At 40.0% G+C, this 20,032-nt stretch overlaps 3 protein-coding genes across 4 annotated transcripts; 2 read left to right on the forward strand and 1 right to left on the reverse strand.

The window, feature by feature from the left end:
• The first annotated feature begins 499 nt into the window (after nucleotides 1-499).
• Nucleotides 500-4,963, forward strand: LOC136439401 (THO complex subunit 1-like). Of its 2 annotated transcripts, none has more exons than XM_066434826.1 (5): nucleotides 500-816; nucleotides 963-1,093; nucleotides 1,374-1,455; nucleotides 1,647-1,694; nucleotides 2,059-4,963. In XM_066434826.1, the coding sequence occupies exons 1-5, from the start codon at nucleotides 561-563 to the stop codon at nucleotides 2,349-2,351; spliced, it is 810 nt and encodes a 269-aa protein (XP_066290923.1). In that variant the 5' UTR covers nucleotides 500-560; the 3' UTR covers nucleotides 2,352-4,963. The 2 variants fall into 2 exon arrangements, with proteins under 2 accessions (XP_066290923.1, XP_066290924.1); XM_066434827.1 differs by having other exon boundaries at nucleotides 507-609.
• Nucleotides 2,737-7,225, reverse strand: LOC136439402 ((3R)-3-hydroxyacyl-CoA dehydrogenase-like). The gene is made up of 9 exons (XM_066434829.1): nucleotides 6,986-7,225; nucleotides 6,648-6,817; nucleotides 6,159-6,308; nucleotides 5,652-5,747; nucleotides 4,992-5,077; nucleotides 4,475-4,577; nucleotides 4,213-4,255; nucleotides 3,349-3,423; nucleotides 2,737-2,895 (listed from the first exon to the last, which is right to left on the reverse strand). Exons 1-9 carry the CDS (start codon nucleotides 7,035-7,037, stop codon nucleotides 2,882-2,884), a joined length of 789 nt encoding a protein of 262 aa, XP_066290926.1. The 5' UTR covers nucleotides 7,038-7,225; the 3' UTR covers nucleotides 2,737-2,881.
• A 636-nt stretch (nucleotides 7,226-7,861) lies between these two features.
• LOC136439399 (nibrin-like) lies at nucleotides 7,862-19,319 on the forward strand. The gene is made up of 17 exons (XM_066434820.1): nucleotides 7,862-8,035; nucleotides 8,886-8,936; nucleotides 9,127-9,209; nucleotides 9,502-9,644; nucleotides 10,604-10,763; nucleotides 11,174-11,277; nucleotides 11,757-11,874; nucleotides 13,584-13,768; nucleotides 13,991-14,082; nucleotides 14,470-14,613; nucleotides 15,094-15,205; nucleotides 15,492-16,221; nucleotides 16,489-16,572; nucleotides 17,317-17,484; nucleotides 18,180-18,299; nucleotides 18,657-18,706; nucleotides 18,832-19,319. The coding sequence occupies exons 1-17, from the start codon at nucleotides 8,005-8,007 to the stop codon at nucleotides 18,860-18,862; spliced, it is 2,406 nt and encodes an 801-aa protein (XP_066290917.1). The 5' UTR covers nucleotides 7,862-8,004; the 3' UTR covers nucleotides 18,863-19,319.
• The last annotated feature ends 713 nt before the right edge of the window (nucleotides 19,320-20,032 follow it).

The following is a 20,032-nucleotide window of genomic DNA, read 5'->3' on the forward strand; positions in this document are numbered from 1 at the left end:
TGGTATGACTGAGCGATGAACGATCGAGAAAGTCAGACCAAGGTGAGTTTTGTGATTAAAAATGTTCTAAATCAACATGTTTCCTGTTGATAATAGTGCTCATGTAATGATCAGAGTGAAGTTTTAGATGCTAGATACCGCCGGTTAAGTGGACTATTACATTTAACCATTGTATACCCCCCCCCCCCTTCAGTATTATATCAAGCCGGTCAGAGGTACACTTTCTGTGCTTGTCGGTCACGTTTGCTACACCTGACACCTGCACATTGGAAGTGCTCACTCAAAAGAGGGGCGGTGTTAGTGCGTCATAGCAGTGCAGTGGTGCTACGTAATCAGACCCTCTCTCATTAAATCCTTACGACGAAGGTCCAATAGCCTATGGCATGCTCCATTTCTCCTGCCATCTGAAAGTAGTAATCTGTTTTCTAAATGAACAAAATAAACACATTTCTTACCACCCCCGCATGTAAATGGAACATACTAAACATACACGGTCACAATCACTTCCGCGTTGGCATTGCCACCATCTTTAATACAGGTGAAACACTAACCTTATAAACATGGCACAAAAGCAACGGAAAGTCTTCGACATTGTCAGCAAAGGAGTCGGTAGGGCCTGGTTTAATTTAGCTAATCATCTTGCCTTTGATCACAACGAAGTTCAGGAAATAGAGGACATGTACAAAGAGCACAGTCGTCGGTGCTCCGAGGTGTTAACACGTTGGGCAGACAGGCATGGTCGGGACGCCACATTACAAGTTCTACTTGATGCGCTCAGAACTATCGACAAGAAGCTTGTAGCCGAGGACATAGAAGGTATTGCCGTCTTATATGTCATTTTTCGTTATCCTAAATTGTGTAAATATCATATACAGGTCAGTATTGTTTTTTGTCTGGACGGCATATTTCAATTTTTCTTATGACATCTCAGGTATTAAAAGTTATTCCGTTGTTGGTCACAGTGTATGGAGATTTCGAGGACACTCCTAACCCCGAGTTGGACACAACTGTGCCAAAGTCAACATCCCTAGGAGAGTATCAGCCGACACAGACACATGGGCACAGGGCAGACTCTAGCACACGTCTTATAACCGTAGGTATACGCTTTGTGAATATGTGTAGTAAAAGGTAGTATATGGATATGGATATGAAACTGTGTGTCAATAACAATGATGGCTATTCAATAGAAATTTCCGATGACCCACTTCCTGTTTAATTGTATGAAACTGAATAATTTCTTCACTCCACATAATAGTTTATTAAAGGAGTTTATAGAATATTAAAGGAAGTCCCATAGCATTTTGATATCTACTAGGTGCTATCACCTTATCCACATAATGTTTACACATGCGATGTTTCTGTTTCTTTTCCAGTGCAAAAAGGTTGTCATACTCGCAGTCTTGCTGTCTGTACTTGTATTAGTACTGTGGACATTATACAGCCCTGACTCAAATGGTAAGGACTACAATCTTTGTGGTCAACAACATATTTGAATGTATGTTACTTTAGGATGCAAATCTGATTGGTTTGTATGTATGTATCGATACTAAAACATGGTGTCTCAATTTTAAATCGATATAGTCAGAAAACTTGTATACACCCTGAAAGTATAAAAACTAAAGACTATTTCCTGTTTTATACAATAGAACTTGAACTGCAAGGTGATACAACAGAAGCAGGTACTACAAAATCAGGTGCAAATCTATTTCTTACGTTACTAGATGTCGATAATCCAGATAGAAAACTATTCTCGAAACTGCCAACTAGACATGTTTTAACTGAAGAAACACAATTTATTTTCATAGCTTAACCATATGCAAACAGATCTGCCTTGCACAGCATAGACATTAAACAGACTAAAATAGACCCCATTGTTTCCAAAAGAGAAGTCAACCCCAACAAGTTTACATTTGGAATATTGATTGAAATTATGGTAGCCAGGTGTTCCATAGTGTCATTTTTTCATCAACTGTGTCCATCTTCTTTGCAACTTGCCTCAGGCAATATTGTAGGGAAACCTTTAGACATGTACATTGTTTCTTTCATCGTGTTTGGCAGATCTAGCGGATGTGACCAAATATTTCGGCCTGGTCGTGGAGAAGGTGGGCATCATGTGGAAGGACCTGGCGGAAGAACTGGACTTCTCCTTCCAAGATATCCAAGTAGTGGACCATAACATCAGGCACCGTGACGACAAGGACAAGTGCAGGGAGGTTCTACACAAGTGGCAGCAGAGGAATGGAAGAGGGGCCACTGTCAAACTATTGAAAGATGCCCTCGTGCGAGCTGGGTTAAAATCGGTTGCACAGGACATAGACGAAACCATAGCTAAGGATCATGAAGAATTGTAGTCATGAAATTACTACATGTATATGTGTATGTGTTGTGTGTCTTCGGGGGGGCTTTACAATCATTTTTGATTAAATAATCTATAAAAGGGAGTTAAGATCCAATGGCGTCTATTACTAGTAAGAAAACGCACCCAACAACTTGTGTGTCATTTTTCCCCCTCACATGGCCAACAATAAGGTACTTTATCAATCTCAGTTTCTTATAACGTATCGCCATTGTGCAACATTTACCCAATAATATAGTGAACTTGCGACTTGCTTGGGACATGGTAGCTAGCAGAAATAACGTTAACGGTTACGAGTGGCTTGTGCACACAACTACTAGTACTACCAGGATCTGTGATTAAAGGTTATGGAGAACAAAACAAAACAAAAGTGACAGCTGTGAATTCCAGAAAATTTACTTTCTTGAGCTTGAGGTGACTTAATTCTAAGCCCACGATCTGAACCTATGGCTTTTTTGCGGCGCTGGGTACAGGCGTGGCAACCGGAGTTCCTGCTATCTCCACGCCACAAACGAAATGCATCACTTACTGTAGCCCTCCTGAAAATTGAAAAATGATTCATGAACAATATTACAAAGTGCTGTGTGAAATTGACACGCCCTATGCCCTGCCCTGATGCCGCGATGATATCCCAACTATAAAAACTGGAAATCTTTAATTTCCGACTTGCAAATCATTGTTGCCATTTGAATCTGATAGCTTGGATGAAGAGTGAATATGCATACAGACTATCTGGAAATACAGTATAGCAACACTCTGAAACATTTAGAGTGTATGCGACACAAGAGCAAACGTGCAGTAGGCTTCATAAATTGAGATCATCCATCAGTGTAAATGGGAATGCGATAAAAAATCTAGGTATACATGTAACACGAAGAAAATAGATGCTTACATATAGAAAAAACGCCTAAATATATATATTCACATTACATGAAAAAGCTTTTTAAACACGACCAATTGTTTTCTAAGCCTACTTTTCGTGTAGTACTAACCTGACACCTTTATGGACGCTCCACTCACATAGCTGCTCTCATCCGAAGCCAGGAAAGTGAAGACGTTGGCGACTTCTATTTAAAATGGACAAGACAAACATAGTTATCAGATTTGGCACGATGAAATTAATCCGTTTTCAGAATTCGCCGTGAAATTCCGCGTCTAATAAGTCCTCGTTTGCCCCATTTGAAGCACTTTTAAAAAACTCTAGGGTTAAGGCCGGGCTTAGCCCTTAAGAACTTTAAACACTAATAACTCGGCAACCAAGCACGATAGAATTAATCCGTTTTCAGATTTGAATTTGCCGTGAAATTCCGCGTCTAATGAGTCCTCGTTTGTCCCATTTGAAGCACTTTTCAAAATCGCTAGGGTTAAGGCCGGGCTTAGCCCTTAAGAACTTTAAACACTAATAACTCGGCAACCAAGCACGATAAAATTAATCCGTTTTCAGATTTGAATTTGCCGTGCAATTCCGCGTCTAATGAGTCCTCGTTTGCTCCATTTGAAGCACTTTTAAAAAACTCTAGCGTTAAGGTCGGGCTTAGCCCTTAAGAACTTTAAACACTAATAACTCGGCAACCAAGCACGATATAATTAGTCCGTTTTCAGATTTGAATTCGCCGTATTAGTGTAACGATCCGTATGTTCTCTGCAACTTAGATATGTTGCATATTTACGTTATACAGGGTCACTCTAAATCGGCAGTACCGGTAAAGATATTTCTCAACAAGATCGTGAAAAAAAGAATTCTTCTTTATTTCTATATACATATGTATCAAGAATTTGAGAAAGATTTTTTCAAACCCTCCACAATGTCAAAAGGTGACGAAACGTGTGAAACTTGGAGAATAAACAAAACTTACCATTCACCTCGGCAAAACGACCCAGGGGTATCCCGGTTCCACTCTGCATTCGGAAGAAAAGGGGGTGCGCGAAATTAATGTCATATTGAAAGCGATGGAACTAGTTCGTCTCAATCAGAAACAGGGTAAAATTTTGATAAACAAATCGGTTTGCCGTTACAGGAATAAAATACAAAAATATTGATGTACAAAAAAAATTAATGTAACTGCGATTGCAAATCTAACCGGCATTGATATAACACCAACTATTTCTCTTCCTTACCGCTCCGTATTGGTTTTTAAGTGGGCCTTCCATGGCGAGATGCCGGTCCATTAGAGGAGTTTTAGTTACACCCGGAAGAACAGTGTTACATCGGATGCCATGTCTGCGATATGATGTATAAGAATGACGATGAATTATGAAACTGTACCGACATGATAGTTCTTATAGTGCTGAGAATGACAATGAATTATGATACTGTACCGACATGATAATTCTTATAGTGCTAATCATATAACCTGTTCTGTAGTTCAAACTGCCACTGCAATGAGTACTCCGCAAATCAATTTGTCAAAACTAGTTGAGTTCTATATTCTCCGTGCTGGCTAACTCTGTAACCAATAGAGTATAGGGTGCCAAACGGCTACTTCAGTGTGCTAAAGGTTGCAAATGTCATAATCGTTGTATGTATTTTCATATTTCTAGACTTCATCATGTCCATCTAAACTCTCTTCTACCTTTGCAAATTAAAGTTATGTATAATGTTCTCTCCGACATTGCGTAGATGTGCGTTACTTACTCAGCCAGTTCTATAGCGGCTACTTTGGTGAATTGCTGCACGCCCGCCTTCGCCGCTATGTAGCTGGACCATCCTGCTCTAGGTGACTGAAACAAAATATCGGTGGAACTGTTTAAAAACCATAAAGAGAACAAAGAAAGAACATTCTCTCATACAAGTACCTGCGCTTGTACATACTTTTCTCAAAAACGTAGCAACTGCCCTGGCGTCCTTCTCACTGCGTTAGTGCTGGCAAGCCGTCGCCAGCCAATGACGTCGCCGCCTACAGATGCTGTGTGATTGGCTGGTGGTAACTTACCCTGCATCATAGAGCGAATAATAAGCCTGCATGAGCAGGAGGGGGGGGGGGTATCTGATTGGCTGACAGCTGCCTAGAGCTACACAGCAATAAGGACGGGTCACAGTCGGTTTCGCCAGGGCCGTTGCTTGAGTACCGGGCCTCACGTGTGAGGATGAGAGAATATGTTTTTCAGACATGCTCCAAGCAAAAATTAGTCTTACACGAGTGATAGGAGAGGTGCAGTTGTGAAATGACCTTGGCTATGAACTGTCTTAAAACATGTACTACATGTTTTTGTAGCAAAGTCTCCATGAGCATCAAAATGAAAGCATCATATGCATGTGCTGCTTTTCTAATAAACACAAGAAATTTAAATATACCTCTGCTACCCTGCTGGATATAGTGATGATGGAGCCGTTCTTAACCTCGTTGTCGACCATCGCCTTTGCAGCAGCTTGAACCGTCAGGAACGTCCCCTAGCGAGTTAAACCTACAACTGTAGTTATTTTCCATGTGTTTTAAAAGGTGAAAATGACCTATTAGGTGTATAAATAACAGTATAGTAGTATATTGTAATCTAATACATAGTAGTTAGCGTTGGGATGTGTCATTGATAGTGTTCCGTACTTTATATCTTATATCCTTTAGACCACGAGTGCATTTAGCCCTGCGCGTGGGCATGAATATGCAATAAAGATTATCATCATAAGTATATGTGACTGTAAACCACTGTGACTGTAAACATTTCTGCTACAGCACCAGCACTGTAGTATCCTGCTGATACAACTGTTACATTATTCGTAAAATGATTAAAGATATAAATGCAGTGTTTACACACTTTAATCTACTAACAGTGTGTGTGGAGCTGTGTGTAACATCTGCCAAACCTTGAGATTTAGATCTATCATGAGGCTGAAGGACTTCTCCGACATGTCCAGTATATTCCCGACCCCCAGGGGAATCCCTCCTGCGATGGGTGCCACGATACTGGGGGCCGTCATGTAATCACTGCAGACAGCTTTAAACATCTCTTGAACCTAAAGGGTTTAATGGAATAACGTTAGGGCACATTTCATACTCTCTCTAAGTGGCTTTAAACGTTGTACTTTCAGCTCTTCAATTTTGCATGATTCATAATGAGAAAAAGGGTAATAATACAGACAGGTGTGTGTCAATGAATAGTGTAAATGGCAAAATTTCAGTGTTTGTTTAAAGTGGTGATGTCCTTTCATACTGATTTAGTAAATAGTAAAAACAATTGATACACATTGTACTGATCACGGTTGGAATATTGTTTATCACTTTTTTCTTCAACCTGTGGTGCTAAAGGGATTTGTAACGGTAAGCCCCGCCCCCATATCACAAACGTTACTTACCGCCTCTGAAGACATCACATCAACTTCATACGCCCGGTGGCTTGTGGGATCGCCCTGCAGTAACGACAAAGTCTCCTTGGCGGCGCTGACGTTGATGTCGGCAACAGCAACCTTGGCCCCTTCCCTGGCGAGGGCCTGGCAGATGGCTCGGCCTATGCCGCTCCCACCACCTGAAAACCGCAGTGATCGTGTCAACATGGTGCGACTGATGGGTTTTTAATTCTTGAATGGATTGTGAATAGTCTTGTCATCACATCTGCTTAAAGAATTAGAATTAGAGAACCGCTGTTTTGGTGCTGTAGTCTGGAAACCACTAGAGTAGTAAAATACCCTCTTACCTGTCACAAGTGCCAGTCGCCCAGCCAGTCGTCCTTCCTTCCTTTCTGCCATAGTCACGGTGCGGTGCGTCCTCAGTGCGTGCAAAGAGTAGAAAGAAAGTGTCCGCACCTGTGCAACCAGTTCAGATGATTCTGCACAACCCACCTCGCGGCCTGAGGGATTACCAGGGACGAGTCGGCCCCTCGTGAGCCACTTATCGGAAGGTAAGCGTAATAATGACGTGATGTCACGCACATTGACTTCTGTAGCAATGGAGTCTACCTGTTTTTTTACCGTAAGTGAAGTCTGTGACAATTGATCTACCAACTTTCACAGCTGACATGGGAGGCCACATTTGAGCCCGATAAACGCCACAGCCTATGAATGCAGATCTTTGATGGTCGATTTTTTCAATGATTTTTTTATAAATTCTATTTTTTGTATTTAGAAATAATGAAGACCTTTATTGTATGTTCGTGCCCCGAGGGGCTAACATAAACCTAACTAACATGTAAGTGACGTATACAGTGAAATATATACAGTACATTGTGTAAACATACATGGTAGACGAAAGTGATAGGCTAAGCTAATCCAGTAGAGTCAACTTCTTCTCGCTTCTTTGTACATGTGTAGATATATGAACAGATCATGTTTCTTATACAAGGAGTAATAATAATGTGACGATATTATTTCTAAATACAAAAAATAAAATTCCACCTTGACACGTATATGTATTTGACTTTTTGACACGTATATGTACTTTGACTTTTCGACTTGACACGTATATGTATTTTTCCACCCAAAACAGTAAACAACTCTTGGAACAACTTTTTCGTAACTAGACGCAACCTGTCTGGTCGAAAGTGATAACACCCCTTCCCCTGAATGGTATAATCCTCCTTCCCATGATTCTCAGTCACAGCGCCATTTTGAGCATTTTCGCGGGAGCATCTCGGCGTGCGAGTGTCTGAGGGAAGAAGGAAACTCTGCTTGTGTGAGCCCTAATGTCAGCCTAGCGGGACTGCAGGCTACAGGGGAGATGTGGATCCTATCCAGCATTTCACAAACAGGTCTCTAGTCCTTTTTCATCGCCCAGCGCAAAAGCCATTCCCTTTGTCCCGAGATGCGGCGTCCCTTGCCAGATGATTTCCATGACGTTTCTTCTTCTTTCCACATTTCGGCACCTATAGTACATAGTTTGGCCCCTACGAGCCTTTATAGCTGATCAGGACGATCCGGCACCAGGTTCAGATGGAGTGATTACCTAACTCTAAGCTCTAGCCCTTTCTAGGCATGGTGCCTAACTTTCCTGGGCTAGGGGACGATTTATCAAGCCTTCAAGGTGCTGAAAGTGTACCCTCCTCTTGCCCCCACCCAAGGAGGTTAAATATAGTATATAATTTAACCTCCTTGCCCCACCACTGTGATGATATAAGTTTTTTTTTTAGCACGGCAGTACAAATTTGGAGTATAGAGCAGAATAGATAAAAAGGACAGAAGCATTCAATTAATTAATACTTAGCAAACATGCTGAATTTTCTTGATAGACAGGGGAAGCTCTGATGGCGACGTTTCAAAATTTTTCTTATTATAATTTAAATCATGTTATTGTTCATGCAATGTACAGCAGCCCAGCACTGATCACTTCCATGACAAAATGCCTGGTATATGATATGAATATTCACCTAGAATAAGCAAGAGCTCTGATTGGCTCAGACTTGTATGGAGATAAAATTCACTGGTATTTTAATATTCGACTGGAATATGAATGTGATCATGATTGGCTCAGAGTGAGCAGAGGGGCAAAGACTGACTGGACAGCTAGAATAGAATAGATACCAAGATTCATTGGATACATTTGGGCGGAAACAAGTGTTTTTCCTTACATTGAACAATAACACGCTTTGGATTTTCCTCCAGATTGTGAGTATTATCTCCTAGTTGGCCAAGAATACCATGTTGGAAGAAAGGGTAAGAAACCTTAAGTATCTTCATTTATCAATTTTATGGCAAGTGTGATTTGGATTGGTACACCCTGTTGCTGCATTGTGCATGTGTTATTATTAATTATTGTGCATCAAAAAAAAATGCAGATTACTACTACATTGATTGTACAATGTACATCATGACTTTGCTCTCATAGTGGTACTATTTTTCCCAGACTGCTCTATACTGATCGCAGGGGATTCCTCCATCAGCAGAAAACATGCCGTGCTCAAAGTGTCCCATATTGAGTCTAATCTGGTATGTATCTGTTCTTATATCAATGCCTTTCGCTTGTTTGTTTGTGTTAGCTTGGTCAATGGGTATCAATACTATTCTAGCTTCAGTTCACACATCTGGTCCGCTGATTCTACACAGGCTAGTCTAGCCCTCGTCTCCATTGAAACCTTTTGTCCTGCATTATTTTGGGAATCAAATATTTCACGGAAACAATGTAATGGGGGTCAAACCACATGCCATGTTTCGTGTAATGAAAATAGATGTCATACATTGTTGTATTTTACACATGAGATATTGTCTATATACCTCACAGGGTGATCACAGAAAACTTCCAATCCTGACGCTTCAGGATTTTTCCAAGTTTGGAACGTTGGTTGGAGACCAGAAGATCAAGGGACAGACCATTCTGAAGAGTGATGATGTCGTCACCTTTGGTGCGATGGGTAGCAAGTGGAAGTAAGTGCTTGGCTTCTTTATGACTTTTGATAAGAGCGGCAGCATTTTAAAATGCATACATGTAGTACATGTACATCCATGAACATGTGCTTTTCATGCAGAAAAATTCTTGTTGTAGTCAGTCATGTCCTGTTTCAGTTACATTAAGTATAAAACTGCCTCTATATTAGAAAAAAAACACAATTTCTTTCTCTTTTTACTCCTTAAAATACAAATTCATATTCTTTTTAGTCATACTCTTTGTAAAAATAACTGCCAAGGCTAGCAAAAGAACAGGTTACTTATCAGGGCTCGAAATACTGGGTGCATGTGCACCCAGTGCACCCAATTTTGGAGCTGTGCACCTAATTTTTTACTGTGGGTGCACTGGTGCACCGAAATATTTTCGTACGGTTCAATGTGTAAAGGTATCACTACACACTAGTAGACAGCATATTCTTGACATCTAAGTGTAAGAAAATAATAAAATCTTTGTTGTAGTACTTCTTTAAGATTTTGATGTTAGAATTTGAGTTAATTTCGATTTTGAAAGCTTCAAAACTGCGTGCCGAGATCATGTGCCAAACACGCATGAAGAGGAACAGTAAGGTGTGTCATTAGGTTTTGCTTACAATAGTTACATTCTACTTTATTTTATGTGGGGCACCCAAAAAGTTTTTGGTGCACCCAATTTTTTAGGTTGGGTGCACCAGTGCACCTATTCCCAAAACTGAATTTCGAGCCCTGCTTATTTTTACTTAACCATTTCCCTGCTACCTAACCTTGTATAATTTATAATCAATACAAATTTGTAGCTAAAAGGCTACCTCAACAGATAGAAGGTTAAAACAGTTAACTTTTTCTCACCAGGGTTCACTACCATTCAGCAGGTAGAAGGTTTAAACAGTTTGCTGTCTCTCACCAGGGTTCACTACCACTCAGCAGGTAGAAGGTTTAAACAGTTTACTGTCTCTCACCAGAGTTCATTACCATCCTCTGGTTGTCACATCGTCCATGCTGGAGGCCTCGCTGAAGAAGAAACTAAAGCAGCTGCTCCTGAAGTTGGGCGGCCATCTTGTCACCGAGTGGCACAAGGAATGTACGCACCTTGTCATGTCTGATGTCAAGGTCACTGTGAAGGTACAAGTCATTATCAACCAGTTACATCGATGAAACTTAGACATACAAGTAATAAGATACTCACTACAAAAGTTACTCCTGCAACAGGGTAAGTTTTGTGACAGTCAGACATTTCATACAGCATTTGCTATCATTTATCTGTGACAAGTCAGTCAAATTTTTGTCCTTGTATTTTGCAGTTACTACATTCAGGACAGCTACATATACATGTAGATAGCTGAAATCTCTTGTTATAGGAACTGATTCATTACAGCTTGCTTTTTGGCGATACCCCAGGGTCGGAGCCATTTTTCAATGTAGTACAATTTTGTAATTTTCTGAGCAGAGAGAAAAAAACCCAATTCATCTCTGAATTGTGGCAGCTGAGTTTGTGTACTTATTCTAGAAAACAACCTCTTCTGCTTTCACAGACCATCTCTGCCATGGTGTGCTGTAGGCCTATAGTGCTGCCCAGCTTCTTTGACAAGACACTTGAAGCAGCGACCAGCCGAACACAGATGCCAGATGCTGAAGAGTAAGCCTGTTTTCATAAAATTCAGAACAAATCTGTGCAACATCTAATATTGACATTCTTCCTTTTTTTTACAGTCAAATACATGTACATTGTGCGTGTGGGAATAGTACACAATTGTAACATAACTACATGTAATACAGTATAACCATTCACATGAAATTGGGGGATCAGAAAGGAGAGTAACACAGCTTACAGTCCAATAATTTGTAAAACTGTACATGTAATTTATGATTTAGTTAATTTGAATTTCATGGATTGTTTTCACCATTTGGACTTGATTTTGTCATGGTTTGTAAATCCTGCATCATACAAAATGTACATAAAGGCTTTTCTGTTTTTTCCTGTTACATTCAAAATTGTCCGTTTTATTATCCATATGCTTCCCATGATTCAGAACATGCAATCTAACAAAAATATACATGGGAATGATTCGTTGGTACACTGTTGGGATGTGTGAATTTGTGTTTTATGATTGACAGATTTGAGCCACCAATTGCAGAGACAACCATCAATCGCAATGAAGTATCCTTCAAGTCCAACAGGGAAAGAAGAACACTCTTCAAGAAGCTGAAGTTCATTTTCTTCACCCAAAAGCAGGTAAAGCACTTGAAGTTTTAACCATTTAGCCACAGGGCTCGAAATTCATTTTTGGAAATAGGTGCACTGGGGCACCCAACAAAAAAATTAGGTGCATAGAAAGACTTTTGGGTGCACTACAAAATAAAGTTGAATGTCAGCAAAACATAATTACAAAGTTTAACGCTCTTAAGAACTTCAATCGGTAATTCTATAGCTAACAAGTAATACATGTACATCAAAGAAAATACAACTGTTACAAAAGGTTATTTTGCTTTTTCTGATACTTACATTTCAAGAATATTCTGTATGCTAATGTGCAATAGTACCTTAACCCTATAGCCTACAAAAAAATATCTAGGTGCACCAGTGCACCCACAGTCAAAAATTAGGTGCCCAGCTCCAACTTTGGGTGCACACAGGTGCACATGCACCCACTATTTCGAGCCCCGAGCCACTTTCTTGACAAAGTCCAGTATATTCTTAACACTAATCTACATAATAGTACTAGAAATTCAAACCAATTCCTGGTTGTAGAAGATTTTCCTTTTTTGAAAAAGCTAAAATGTTCTATTAGATGAATATGCCTTCAGAATTGTGGAACGTTCAAAATGAACATGACAATTTTACCAAAATATGATACTATTCTGAAATATTCTAGTACTAGACTCTTCTCTGTGGGCAGGCAGCACTGGACTTGACTATAGCTAATTAGCATATTTGTCCTGCTGCCCAAATCTCCACTATCATTTATCTATCTTTTTATTGAAACCTTTGGGGGATTTTATGACGTTGCTTATTGAAGAACTGTAAGCTTGTTTGCCATTTCAGTACTCGTACCTTAATGTTTGTGTTAAGTTGAGAAATCCGAGTCCACCTGTACCCATCAGCCTATGCGGCAACCTTCTCACAACGGTAGAAATCGCCAAGGTGTTAGGTGTATGGCTCCAGTCCAACCTAAAATGGGATAAACATGTGAGTGAAACTACAAAAAAGGGCAACAAACGGCTATTCATGCTACGCCGGCTCAAGACATTTGGAGTACCAGTAAAGGACCTTGTGACTGTGTACTGTGGCTTCATAAGGGCGATCCTCGAGTACTGCGCACCTGTATGGCACCATGGACTCACTCGTAAACAGGCTGCAACTATTGAAGGAGTACAGAAACGTGCGTGTCGAATCATCCTGGGACATACGTACACTGACTACAAATCAGCACTGCGGGTGTGCAACCTAGAAACACTGGAAAAGAGACGAGAGACCCTCTGCACCAAGTTTGCCCACAGCATGACCGCATCGGAACGTACAGCAGATCTCCTGCCTAGCACACGACGACAGGAACATGGCCGGAACCTAAGAAACTCTGATAAAAGGACTATGGTGCCCTGTCGTACCACTCGCTATCAAAATAGCCCTGTGCCATCACTCTTGAGACTTTTAAATAAGAAATGACATTGCATCTGTAACGCAAACCAAACTTGCGACTGTAACACGAACCAGACTGTTCAAACCAACCATACACAGTGTGACGTCTGTAATAGTTGTTCTGTTATTTTAATTCTACCGAATATGTGCCGTTTCGTGTGAAATTTTATCTGTATTGTTATAGTTGCATTGTTTTTAAACTGATGTGAGTAAAACGTACTTCAGCCAAGGGCTGCAAAGTTTTACATGAATAAACCATTCATTCATTCATTCATTCAAGTTAGAAAAGTATGACTTGTTTTCAGCTGAAACACCTTGGACCAGTCATCAGAATGGGTGGAGGAGAGACTGTTCTGATGGAGACTCCGCCCCCTGACTGGAAGAGCACATTCCTGGGAGAGGGGGTTGTGGTTCTGTCATGTGATGCTTGCACTATGACCGACCCCCAACAACAGAAGTGGATCAGGGAGAGCACAAGTTTTCTTACAAAGTGGGTTTCTCACAAACACAATTTTTTTAAATCTCATATTGTTGGTAATGAGCATTCTAAAAATTGCATTGTAAGAATCACAGAAAAAAATTAAAATTTTATTGTCATTCTAAGTTTGTGGTTATGGCTGGGACCTCTCACTGAGAACTTGTCATGTTTTACCAAATTTCTGTGACTACTTATATTTGATTGTAAAACATGTTTTGAATGGCCATGGTGTAGGAATGCTCGCCGTACAGTCCAGGAGTCTGAGGTGGGGCTGGCTGTGCTGCACTCCTCAGTTGATGCTTACTGTAATCCTGAGATTGATCCAGGTAAATTTGTACACGAATACAAATGTACATGTATTACACTCCTCCTTTAACATTGTTATGCCTGTACCATTTTATTTGTGACATTATGCCTACAGAGTTAGAATGCATGTGAGCAATGCTCGACTCAACACTCCAAAATCAAAATATAGGACTTGAACCGGGTGTCATGTCTGGTTTCCAACATGTATGCAACTTTTACTGTCTGTTAAAGGGTTATTGGTTGCTGTTTGACTTTATGAATTGACCAGATGATGTCAAAAATTCCAGTCATACCTTTCTCTGTTCTTTTATTCATTGCTCTCAATGTACATGTATAGTTGATGTCTACATTACTACATGTAGCACATTGTACAAAGTTGTGACAAAAATGTATCTATTCCTTCCTAGGTTGCCTACTGTTCCAGTCCCAGGCCATCCCCTCACAATCTCTTTCCCAGAGTGCTGAGGTGTACGTGTCAAACACAGAGTCATCTCAGTCCCAGGGACCTGTGCCATCAGGAAGGAGTGTAGTCAGTGACAGTAATGTGTCAGGTGGGTTTGACTCCTCTGCAGTGTAGTGTGTCTTCTTTTTCCAAATATTTAAAAGCTTTCAAAAGATTTTAAATAGAGTGTCTGATGAAGATGATACAGAATACTATAAGGTATGGCTAGGTGTTCCCTTTTGGATTTAGAAATGGCAAAGAAGGCATCACTTGAATGCACAACATTGGCCCTTCAACTGTTGAGAACCAGAAGAATGTTGTGGAGGAGTACTGAATATAGATTGTTTTCAACCTAATTGTTGACTGATGATGATTGTGGTGGGGATGGTGCTACTGCTGATGATCATAGAATGGTGATGATGCTGATGGTAATTGTGGTGTGAATGATGGTGATGATGGTAATGATAATAATTGTGGTAAAGATGATGATGGTGATGAAAATTATGGCAATGATGAAGATGGTGATGATAGTAATGAAGATGAAGATGGTGATGACGATGATAAAGATGATGTTCCTACTCATACACAGGGCAATCCCAGATGCAGGCAGGGACAAGCCTACAGTCTTCAAGACCCAAGAAGCCCACCAACCAGAAGAACACTCTCATGAGTTACTTTGGCCCTTCTTCTTCCAAGAAAAGGTAACCAGAGAAGACCTTTCAGAAGAACAGCTGGGTAGTGATAGTTTGAGAAGGACTGCAGCCTTCTGGGTAGACCATGATACTCTGAGTCTTGAAATATTTGCTGTGTTTTAAGTTACTAACTGGCTTTTGTGGTACCACCAAAGTAGAAGAATTCACTGTACTTCCTTGGTGAATTTTTATGGACCTCAGTGATATCTTTTGCTGGTGTATTCTTCATGCATACATTAGAGTCATTGTATATTCTAACCAGTACTTTTCTTGAACTTAAATCTTTACTACACAGGGCCAGGGAGGACACCGAGGCAACCGAAAACTCTGAGTCAAAACAACGTAGGATCGAAGACAGCACAGAAATAACAGAAACCCCCCACACCACCATGGGCATGAGCGAAAGGAAGATCGAGATAAAACAAGAAAGATCTCCAATTGCAACAACATCCACCAAACCTATAGCTCAGGCTGAAACTAAGAAGGCTCAACTGCCAAAAGAGACAAGTGTGGAAGCTAAGAAAAACCAACCAGTGAAAGTTAAAGTAGAGATATCACCCCCCAGAACGCCAATGATGAGACAGATGGAAGATAATGGATCATCAGATGAAGAGGAGGATCTTTTTGGGCATGGACCAAAGAGGGAGAGAAGGGGGCGGGAGATACCTGGTTGGGAAGATGACGATCCTTTTGAGATGAAACCGAGCAACAAAGAAACAAAACAGACACACCCTGAGGTAGCAAAGGAGAGAGGACAAGGGGAGGGTGTGGTCAGTAGCCATGGCAACAGGAAGAAACAAAAAGAGTTTGCTGGTACAGAAAGTGTTGATTCTTTTAAGACGAGACCAAGTAAGAAGGAAGCTAATGAGGCACAGACTGAGGTAGAAGAGGAGATAGGACAAGGGGAGGTTGTCGCCAGTAGCCATGGCAACAGGAAGAGACCAAGGCAAGAAGAGGTAGAAGACAAAGAGATGCTTTGGAGGGAAAATACAAAGCAACAGAAGCCAGCTTCGTCTGATCAGGTGGTATGTTACTTTTGTCTTCTTAGTTTTGCAGCAAGCATGATCTTTCTACAGTGTTCACTAAAACTTCATGACTGTTGTTATTAACGTTGTCTATAGATTGATAATGTAGGGAATGTAGATTGATGATGCCATTGATTATACAGAAGATAACATGTGGTACTAGCATTTTTTTGCCATTTTGTAATGTCAATTAGAAGGGCATGGCTTACAACTGATGTTGAGTCACACATTTGTTCAAATATATTATCCTTTTTGCATGATGATCAGAAATCCACAACAAGGAATGGGGTTACTGCTGCAGGGGCTGTCTCTGAAAGGAAGACAACAGCTTCTAAGATAAAACTGGATATGGTCAGTGTTTAAACTTTAACTTTAAAACTTTCTTTGAAAAGGCTGTGTTGCTAATTCATCTTCATTCATATTCCACTGTCTCGGAAAAAGAAGTAACACCCAATAAGTTAGAATTTAGGGTCAGTAGTTAAACTAGATTTTCGAATACTATATTGTTCACTGTCTGTCCGTTCTTTTCATGTTAAATGTATTTTGCAATTAGCCTAGAGGCAAGAACTTGCAATAAACTTTCGGATAAAGACCCAATAATGAAGGGAAGCCCTATAGTGTTTTTCTCTGAATAAAGGGATGGTTCAATCGGAACTTAGATCCTAGAACAGGTAACTGCCTTTACGGGTAACAGTTTTGTCATCATCGGTCGGTCGCGCAGCGGCCGATCACACGTCCTCTCCACATCCGCCGATCAGTAGCCATTACAGTGATGGCCTCGGGACTCAAAACTGTGATGGCCGAGGCCATCAGGCCATCACAGTTTTGTACAAAAGGCACAAGCTGCAAAAGACCTGTGAGGTTTGAGATGGGGCTCCTCTCGAACATAAGTCCTTCCGAAAGGACGTCCCTAACTAAAACTAGTTAGTAATACTCTTTTCACTTGAGTCAAGTGAGGAAATAGGTGTAAAGTGCCTTTCCCGAGGGTACAACATTGAGGCAAGCTAGGGATTCAAACCCAGAACCTTCAGATTCTAAGTCAATAAGCCTAGCCACAGGACCACCACTCCAACTTACATTGTTGTCTTGTTTTAGACCCTCCCCTCTTGTGGAGGGGTGGAGGCAGACCAGCCGTCCAACCTGACGACAGTTGACGTGGTATCCCTGGTATTCAGGAAGGCTCGCCCTGTCCAAGCTAGATACACAGAAGAGACTGATGATCCCAACAAAACACCGGTCAAGAACTTCAAGAAATTCAGAAAGGTTTGTGTTGTTTTTTTTCAACAATAAATCAAAACTGTACTCTAACCCAACTGAGCAATGAATGGCTTTTTGTCCGTAAGTCGGCATTGAAAGAGTTTGAGTGGCTGCATTATAGCAAATAAGCAAGTATGCCTTTTTAGACTTATTCAGTCTCCTTTGGAAATCAGTCTAGCTTGGCTGAAAGGATCACCAAATTGTATCCAAGATCAAATAAGAAAGAAAGGAAGAAATTTGATTTTCTTTTCATTCCAACTGTTACAAATTATGTATTTATTGAAATCCCTTGCTGTATATTATAGACAGCAGTGTCTTTGTCAGAAATATTTGTGACGTAAGAGGTAATCTACACAACTAACTCAGATAGGTAGTGTTTTATGAATGAGTTTCTCCAGTGTACATGTGTACATACGTATGTCCTTTCACACCATTAATTTTGTCATCTTCAAAAAACTGTCTAATAATATGGAAAAGATTGCAATTTTCTAGAATTATGCAAAAAAAATAGCTTACAGATTTTCAGAGATGACAGAAAAAAATCTGGGGCTGGCAAAAACCTTGGTTCTGTGTATGCAAGCTTAAGGAACACTTGATTTAGCAACTGGGCAGATTTTGGAAACAGACATTTAAGGTAGCATGCACTAATTTTCGTCAGAGACACTGAGCAAGATCTGTAGCCTTGGTTGTTTGTGTTCCAGGTTCCATACGTTGGGATGGAGAGAGGCCTGCCTCGCATCATCGGTGGCAACGATCTGATCGTACATGTCCCCTCCAGGGTCAGTAATGAGATGCACAACTTCTGGTTGGATGAGATGGAGGTGGGTAGTACCGCAGCTGTTAAAGTGTTTTTTGACACAAAAATACAACACTTCCTACATGTATATCCAACAATGATAGTATTTTTCAATTAAGAGAAATGTTTACGCAAAATAAGAACCCTTCTCCTGTTACTGAACATCATAGAATTATGCTTCTTCTATATTTCTGCTACCAGATAAGTAGATTGATTGTTAAGCAATGGCGTCACAGTGAACATGGCTCTCAGTTCAAAAACCAGCACTAGAGTTTGCAAAAGAAATGGTTTTAAAAGCAAACAGTGATTACATACTGTTGCAGACATGTTACCAAAGATTTACCATATTTGCAACCCTTTAAAAGAACATTGACCCTTACAGGATGAGAGTCAAAGGGCAAAGGCAGAGGAAGAAGAAGAGGACCTCTTTAAGTAAGTTCTCATTGATTTTTATCCACTAGAATTCATTTACCAGGTAGCCTGATGTGAAATTCAACACGATCATCAAGTTTTCAAGTAGTGCTTAACCTAATCACATTTTTTTTTCATTGTTGCAGATTTGATTTCAAGAAGACAAGAAAGCGATGAGACTGTTGTTGAGTCATGATATTCAAATATTTCTCCAAACTAAGTTAGCCATACTCAGATATAGGTTTGAAACCATATCTAAGGTTAAGAGAGATTATATAACACAGAGAGCTCTTAATATTTTTTGTTCATTCATAGTATTGGCAAACGTTATTATTCAAGGTTCCAAGATATCTCTTAATTGAAATTCGCAGTGAAGTCGCCACTGAATTGCATTCAGTTTACAAACATCAAGGATAAAAGCTTTTACATCTTACAATATTGCACATTATCAAGTATCACAGTCAAGCATGTTGCGAAAATATGGTATAAGTAACAGGACCATATCTCAACCTATACTTTTGCATAGCAAACATGAGGGTGTAGCAAATAGATCTTGTAAACTGCCCAAGGATAGACAGTTCTTGCATTAGATTGCCTAAAAGATATATCAATAAACAATGATATTATGCCGGCAGATATGTTCTGTATCAATTTTTGTTAAAGATATATATCTGAACTGTTTTCTAAATATATGACTCAACTCAAGTGTTGGTGTAAGTTTGCAGAAAAGGTAAGATCATGTATTTCTCTATATTTAGTAAAGAGCATATTGCTTTGATATGCCTGATGTTACATAGTGCATGGTTGAATTTATTAGCTGTTTTTCATTTTTATTTCGTAGTGTTGTGTTGCAATGGATTGAATTCTTGATATCCATTGAAATATTAGCTTTTGAATTGAAATTTCCTATGATGTTGCCAATTAGAATTACAAGAGTCTGATTTAACAATTGTTATTACCACCTCATGCCTTGCAGGATGAACATTGGAAGTCAAGACTAGTTCATGAAAGGCAAGTGGGAAATACTTATTTCCATCCAGGCATTATATGAACATTTAGTATGTTATTACTCATTTTGCTAGTCTGGCCTCAATAATTTTGGTGATTTTTGTAGCTAAATTCAACTCTCCTAAATCGGTACCCTATGACCACGACATTTAAAAACAACAATGAATTTAAAGAGATCTACTTATGCAGCACCAGTAATCCCCAGTCTGAACACTTCAGATGTACAGATGTTGAAGACATTCTGGAGAAGGCCTTGATAATGATGTGGTCTTAGGGTACCCGGCAACATTATGAGAGTTGATGATGTTACTACTACAAACTGCCGAAGAATGATACATG

The sequence above is a fragment of the Branchiostoma lanceolatum genome, chromosome 7 (assembly GCF_035083965.1).
Source record: "Branchiostoma lanceolatum isolate klBraLanc5 chromosome 7, klBraLanc5.hap2, whole genome shotgun sequence".
NCBI lineage: Eukaryota > Metazoa > Chordata > Leptocardii > Amphioxiformes > Branchiostomatidae > Branchiostoma > Branchiostoma lanceolatum.

Bases quoted from the DNA above. Each gene is read 5' to 3' on its own strand.
- LOC136439402 (XM_066434829.1), bottom strand. From the start codon at position 7,037: ATGGCAGAAAGGAAGGAAGGACGACTGGCTGGGCGACTGGCACTTGTG. The intron at 6,309-6,647 runs GTAAGTAACGTT...TAAACCCTTTAG, and splicing joins ATGTGATGTCTTCAGAGGCG to GTTCAAGAGATGTTTAAAGC. The intron at 5,078-5,651 runs GTATATTTAAAT...ATTTTGTTTCAG, and splicing joins TATCCAGCAGGGTAGCAGAG to TCACCTAGAGCAGGATGGTC.
- LOC136439401 (XM_066434826.1), top strand. From the start codon at position 561: ATGGCACAAAAGCAACGGAAAGTCTTCGACATTGTCAGCAAAGGAGTC. The intron at 1,456-1,646 runs GTAAGGACTACA...TTTATACAATAG, and splicing joins ATACAGCCCTGACTCAAATG to AACTTGAACTGCAAGGTGAT. The intron at 1,695-2,058 runs GTGCAAATCTAT...CGTGTTTGGCAG, and splicing joins AGCAGGTACTACAAAATCAG to ATCTAGCGGATGTGACCAAA.
- LOC136439399 (XM_066434820.1), top strand. From the start codon at position 8,005: ATGTGGATCCTATCCAGCATTTCACAAACAG. The intron at 8,937-9,126 runs GTAAGAAACCTT...TATTTTTCCCAG, and splicing joins ATACCATGTTGGAAGAAAGG to ACTGCTCTATACTGATCGCA. The intron at 18,707-18,831 runs GTAAGTTCTCAT...TCATTGTTGCAG, and splicing joins GAAGAAGAGGACCTCTTTAA to ATTTGATTTCAAGAAGACAA.